The sequence below is a fragment of the Halichoerus grypus genome, chromosome 6, assembly GCF_964656455.1.
Source record: "Halichoerus grypus chromosome 6, mHalGry1.hap1.1, whole genome shotgun sequence".
In the NCBI taxonomy this organism is placed as follows: Eukaryota; Metazoa; Chordata; class Mammalia; order Carnivora; family Phocidae; genus Halichoerus; species Halichoerus grypus.
Genome location: NC_135717.1, coordinates 167003364 through 167009531, shown reverse-complemented (window position 1 = coordinate 167009531; position 6168 = coordinate 167003364). Strand labels below are relative to the sequence as shown.

General features: G+C 51.8%; 1 protein-coding gene across 13 annotated transcripts in view; it reads right to left on the bottom strand.

Annotated features, from left to right (window-relative positions):
• Positions 1–1599: 1599 nt before the first annotated feature.
• Positions 1600–6168, bottom strand: part of APOL6 (apolipoprotein L6) — an 18820-nt gene continuing 14251 nt past the window's right edge. For 12 of the 13 annotated variants that reach the window (XM_036100188.2, XM_078076526.1, XM_078076528.1 and 9 more), the window contains 3 exons: positions 5299–6136; positions 4321–4419; positions 1600–4117 (listed from right to left, as the gene is read on the bottom strand). In XM_036100188.2, coding sequence (XP_035956081.2) covers positions 4354–4419; positions 5299–6136 — 904 coding nt within the window. In that variant the 3' untranslated portion in view covers positions 1600–4117; positions 4321–4353. The remainder of the gene's footprint in view (positions 4118–4320; positions 4420–5298; positions 6137–6168) is intronic. The other variant, XM_036100187.2, reaches the window with a different exon arrangement.

Sequence of the window (6168 nt, the reverse complement as noted above, 5' to 3'; positions counted from 1 at the left end):
AATTGAATATTTTATATATTTTTTACACTATGCCTTTGAAATCCAGTGTGTATTTTATACTTATAGCACATCCTAATTTGGACTTGCCATATTTCAAGTGCTCAATAGCCTCATGGCCAGTGGTTGCCACATTGAACAGTACTGGTCTACATGGTCTCGCCTATCAGATAAAGGAAGCTAGTTTTCCACTGTAGTTTTGTCTAGGTGCATTATAACTACGAATTAAGGATATCTCTCCCTTTCTCCCCCTTTCCCGCAAACACACATCTTTTCATTTTCTCAAGAGACCAAGAAAGGGTTCAAATTGCTTTCTGATACACTTTCCCCCAGACGGCTATTTCTTTGAATATAACATGTTCATCGACTAGAACACATGGCCATTTGGTTTTCTTTCAGTTGAAAGTTAGATTTTAGACCCATGGGACTGTGATTTATAGATGACCAGATTTTGCATTTCATCACAAATTCAAGGGCCACCTGAAGCTCATGGCTGAGGGTGGGCCTGGGTGAGCTGGAGTGACACAGGGATGCCCCTTGAGGCCACCCCCAACTAGTCAGGTGCTGATGGATGGATCTTCCCCATCCCCAGCGAACTTGGGGTTTAGCTTACTGACGGAGATTCCCAATTTCCTTCTAGTAGAGGGGCAGGGCATGAGCAGGACCATTGATCTCCTGTTTGCTATGGTCACAGATCTCAGCACGAGCAGGACAACTTCACTGGCCACTTTGGAAGGCCCAATGCTTTGGAAAAGCCTGGAACTTGTGTCCATTGTGGCATCAAGGGGCACCTGTCAGCTGTTTGGTCCATTCTCACTGGAGCATGTGAGCGTGTGCATCTTTCTCATCTTACTGACAAAGACATTACATCTCAGATCCCATCGGCTTCTCAGAACTCCTGGGACCCCCACAAAGAATCGTACTCAAACTGGAAGAGAGAGGACAGATGGATGAAGGGCTTCTCCTGGTGCGGAGTGCAAAGCCTTAATAGTGGAGAGATACAAGGAGGTGACGGCGCCGGTTCTGCAGGATTCCAGGTGGTGGAAGAGCTCACACCCGGGGAAGCAGACAGGGATGCACAGAGAGCTCAAGCTGGGAGGCACTGCCCCCCCGGGGGGGGAGAGAAGGCCACTGGGGCTCCGAGGCAGGGAGGGGGTGCAGAGACAGGGGCAACCAAGCGCCCGTCCGGGAGCCCCTGCCCTCAGGGGGGAGAGGCTGAGGCTGAGAGACGTGGGTGAGGCAGGCAGGGTGGCCTCTGCAGCCCCTCCATACCCACGCAGCCGCCTCCGTAAGGACTGGCATTTCTGTCATTTCTGCTGAGAGCGGGCACCGCACATCCACGCCCGCGTGGAGCCCCGGGTTTCATTCCGGTTACACTTACCTCGGGGCTCAAGCACCAAAACGCAGACATGGAACCAGGCCACTGAGTGTCGCAGGAGGCTCTCCGATCGCCACTCTAATTCACTTTTTTCCGTTTTCTTCCAGACATTCGGCGGAAGAAACAAAAGGCCACGCCAAGGGACGATCTGCTCTGTGCCGGGGATGACTATCGAGAGCGTTTCTTTGGCGCTTTAAGGATGCTCATACACGAAGCCAACAGTATTAAACGTGGAGAAAGCCGTTTATTTACTTACTGTGGACGCACAGTGAACACACCTTTTAGAATCTCTAAACGTAAGAGAGTTTTATTGGCAGGAAGGACAGCTGCCTGGGAAACACGCTCTTCACAGGGGAGAACGGGCTCCAGGGAGAATGAACCGTGTTTACAGGGTGATAGCCTTTCTTACATCTCGCAAAAGCTCTAACCGTTATAGATTTGCATGCAGGCAGGAATCACGGGTTTACCAGAAAGGAATGCAGGGGGGTAGGAGCACTGATTGACTTCTCGAGGACAAGATGGTTTTCCTTCAGGCGGCTCACTCACAAAGCAGGTGTACGATGCCTGACGCATGCGTGGTGGGCCATAAGTCCCGCTTTGGGTTTGAACAAAGTTTCTAACAGTCACATTGACTTGGAAGGAAATCTCAAATGGCTTCCCGCGTATCTCAGGCCTTCAGAGAGTTTTTTCTGTCATCATTCTGCTCCTGAAGAACTTCTGAGAAGAAATGAGAACAGCAAAAGCAGGAATCACAGTGGCATGGCAACTATTTAACCCCCGCGAGGGTAAGATGTGGGAAATGGGACTGGCAGGCTGTGGTCTGAAATGGGGACAGTGGCTCTTTTTCCCCTCCACGCTTTGAATCTTTCCCTTTTCCATGATATATTTCACTACTGTAATGGGGGGGGAGGGTAGGTGGAGACTCCTCCTTTCCCGTCATAGGGTCCTTCTTTATTCAGGGACCCCAATTCAGGGACTCTATTTTAAGAAAAGAAATCGTAATAATAATGCAATAAGCTTTTGGCACACAGATATTCATTTTACCACTAGGCATAAAAAATTTTTTTTTGAAATAATCTAAATGTCCCTGAAAGCGGAAGGCATCTAGTGTAGCCCTTGCTTTTCCTCTTCTGGCTCCTTTCTCCCTTCCCGTACCCTACAGCGCCCACCGCTCAGGCCCCATCCAGCACAGGCAAAGGCACGTGACCCAGTCCTGACCAATCAGAGCGGTCCCTGGACCTCTGCCCCGCCCCTTTCCCCTTGGGAGCACCCAGTGGGAATGGGGTGCACTGGGTTGCGGGGCGGGGGGGGGAGGAGGCTTGGGGGAGGGCTCTTGTCTGAACCTGGTGCAGGCCTGCCTGAGAAATGGAAAGACAAATGCCTGATGACATCCTTTTTTGTCCCCTGGATCCAGACACACCTGAAGCCCGCTGTACCCCTAAGCTGTCTAAGCACACGAGTCAATAAACTCCTTTTTTTGTGTAAGCCAGTTTGCGTGGCTTTTGGCTACCTAAAACAGAAAGCGATGACTAACATATGTCTAATTTAAAAGATTGTATATATAATCAAGAGAATATTTCGTAACATAAAAAAAAAGTCTATAAAAACTAAGTGAAATAGAGAATGGTAGGAAAATATTGCGAAGTGAAAACAGCAACCTAGAAAGTTCTAGATCTGTAGGCAAAGGAGAGAATTGAGAATGAGAGAGAGAGAAAACTCTGGGTTGCAGAAAAAAATCTAGGATGTAACGCAGCCTTGAGGGAGGGTCCCCAGCGGGCAGTCTCAGGACAAGTATGGAAGGCAGGCACTTGAACATTCTACACCAGACTGCCAACAGTCGTCACCCTTGGTTGATGCATTATCTCTCTCTCTTTTTTTTTTTTTTTAAGATTTTATTTATTTATTTGACAGAGAGAGAGACAGCGAGAGAGGGAACACAAGCAGGGGGAGTGGGAGAGGGAGAAGCAGGCTTCCCGCTGAGCAGGGAGCCTGATGTGGGGCCCGATCCCAGGACCCTGAGATCATGACCTGAGCCGAAGGCAGACGCTTAATGACTGAGCCACCCAGGCGCCCCTCTCTCTTTTTTTTTTAAGATTTTATTTATTTATTTGACAGAGAGACACACAGTGAGAGAGGGAACACAAGCAGGGGGAGTGGGAGAGGGAGAAGCAGGCTTCCCGCCGAGCAGGGAGCCTGATTTGGGACTTGATCCCAGGACCCTGGGACCATGACCTGAGCCGAAGGCAGATGCTTAACGACTGAGCCACCCACGCGCCCCTGCCTGAATTTTTAAAAAGTTGTATTTAATGTCCATGCACTGCTTTCAAAACAGCTGCTAAAACATAAGAAAGAAATAGGTTGAAGATAGGTGACGTGGGAAGCCTGGAGAGGTCCTCACAGTTTCTGAGGAATCCTAAATTGCTCTGAACTTGGGGAGGAGAGAAGGGCTCCTGGGCCTCTCTCTTTCCTGATGGAATCTGGTCGAGCAGTTTCCAGTGACGTCCTGTTGTGTGCAAACCCAGGTTTTACCCAGCATTACCCCAGGTGCCGGAGGAAGGGAGCAGAGCAGGCAGCTGGCCACGGAAAGGTGAGCACAAGGTGCCCCTCACCTCAGGGACCCTCCTGTCCTATCCTCTGCATTTAAGATAGAGCCCGCACCAATCGACATATGCTTCATGAGGACCTACTGTGTGCGCGCGAGTGACTGGGGCACCGGAGAAGCAGCAGGAAAGAGGCGGCGCCCTAGAGAAGGGATGGGGGACAATGAAGAAGCAGGGTGGTGAAGGAGAGGCAGGACGGATGGACCTCACCACACTCACTAGCTGACCGCGCCCTCAGGCCCCAGTTGGACCTCCCGGTTGCTAAGTCCTGGGCATCACCTCTGCCACCCCAGCCCGCCCCCACCCTGTCCCCTTTTAATTCTGCTCAGAGTCTTCTCCTGTCACCTGGGGTCCTGCTTCCCCACACCTGCCTGGAGGTCAAGCCAGAGACCCCGTGGCTCCGCCCGAAGATGAGCTCCTGGGGCTTTTTTCTTGGAAGAGTTTCTGTAAAGAAATAAAAACACCAGTCACACGAGGGCTTGCAAGGGAGGGCTCGGGGGGCAGCCTGGCAGGCTGCTCTGGGTGCTGCCTCTGCCGGCAGGCTTCCTGGCTTTGTATCCTGACTCTGCCACCCCCTAGCTGCGAGCACTTGGCGAGTCACCGAAGCTCCCTGTCTTCGTCAGCTGGGGCTGCCCTAGCGGAATAGCACAGACTGGGTGCCTTATATAAGGGGAATGTGTTTTCTCCTAGTTCTGGAGGCTCCGGCCAGTTGGGTTTCTGGTGAGCCCTCCCCCCTGGCTTTGGAGATGGCCACCTTCTCGCCGTGTCCTCCCACGGACTTTCCCTCTGTGCGGGCGCAGGCAGAAAGAGAGAGCCCTCTTGTATTCCCTCCTCCTCTTAGAAGGACACCAGTCTCATAGGATCACCCCTTCCTATGACCTGATTCAGCCCCAGTCGCCTCCCAAAGGCCCCACCTCCAAATAGTCACTCTGGGGCTTCAACCTATGAAGGTTCAGGGACACATTTCAGTCTGTAATGCTCCCTGTGGCTCAGTGCTCTCTGTTGTACACCTGGGAAGACCCTCTTCCCAGCCCATGGACCTCAAGGAGCATTGAGAGAGAAATCGAAGGCATGACCAGGTCTGTCCAGGACAGGCGCCATTATCATCAAGAGGCACTTGATGTCATTTGGACCCTCCGGGCCACCAGGTGCCCCAAATCCTCAGGAACATCCAAGCGAACTTCACACACACACACACACACACACACACACACACATGCCGGCTCCCTTAACTCCCTTTCCTTAAACCTTGGTGCCCATCAGCCCCGGTTAAAGCTTCTCCCCTCCCTCCAGCCCTACCCACGAAGGAGATGTCAGCCTCACCTGCTGCTGCACGTGACTCTCATAGAGCTGGGTGAGTTCCGTCAGCTGCCTTTCTAGCTCCCGAGCGTGGGCCCTCAGCTCTTCTGCCCTCTTGCTTCCTTCTCCTTCCTTCAGTTGCTTCCAGTCGCTCAGGAGGGTGACCACGTCCTGGCAGAGGGAGAAGCCGGCCATAGCACTACACAGCACACGAGCATTTTTCTTTATCAGCACTGTTGTGCCCTTAAAGGCCCTTTGCAACTGCGTGCTCCTTCGGGCCGAGACTTGGCCAGTGGTCAGGAAACGCTTGGCAGCAGTGACCAGACGCGGGTGGGCTCTGGCTATCTGAAAGGCATGGATGTTCCTCTTAACATCCTTGATGTTACTTCCATAATCATAGGCCTTCTTTCCGACACTCATGACGTAGAAGACCTTCTTTCCCCGAGCCTCCTCGACCTCATGGTTATGGGTAGACACTAGGGTGCTGGCTTGAGTTCGGGCTTCTTGATTTTGAAAGTGTTCCATAACATTGGTGAAGATGCTGGTGAACCCGGCTGCTGTCTCCAAAACTTTACCAACAGCAGAGAGCACCAGACTTCCTCCTACTGTTGATGGAGCGAGGACCAGACCCAGGATGCCCATGGTGTCTGAGACCACAGTGATGGAGGTGGCCAACATGTTGGTCTTGGTGCGTGTTCTGTGGGTTGTGTTGATGTCGTCTGCAAGGGCATGGAGCTTCTTGATGTCCACTTCTAGCTCTTCCTTGATGATGGGAAACTCTTTCAAAAATATTATTTCTTCAGCTGACAGATCCTCATCTTGTTGCTGCACATCCTCACACAGAAGAATGTCATCCTGGTCCCTGTGGGTGAGCAAAAGAAAGGTTTTGCTTAA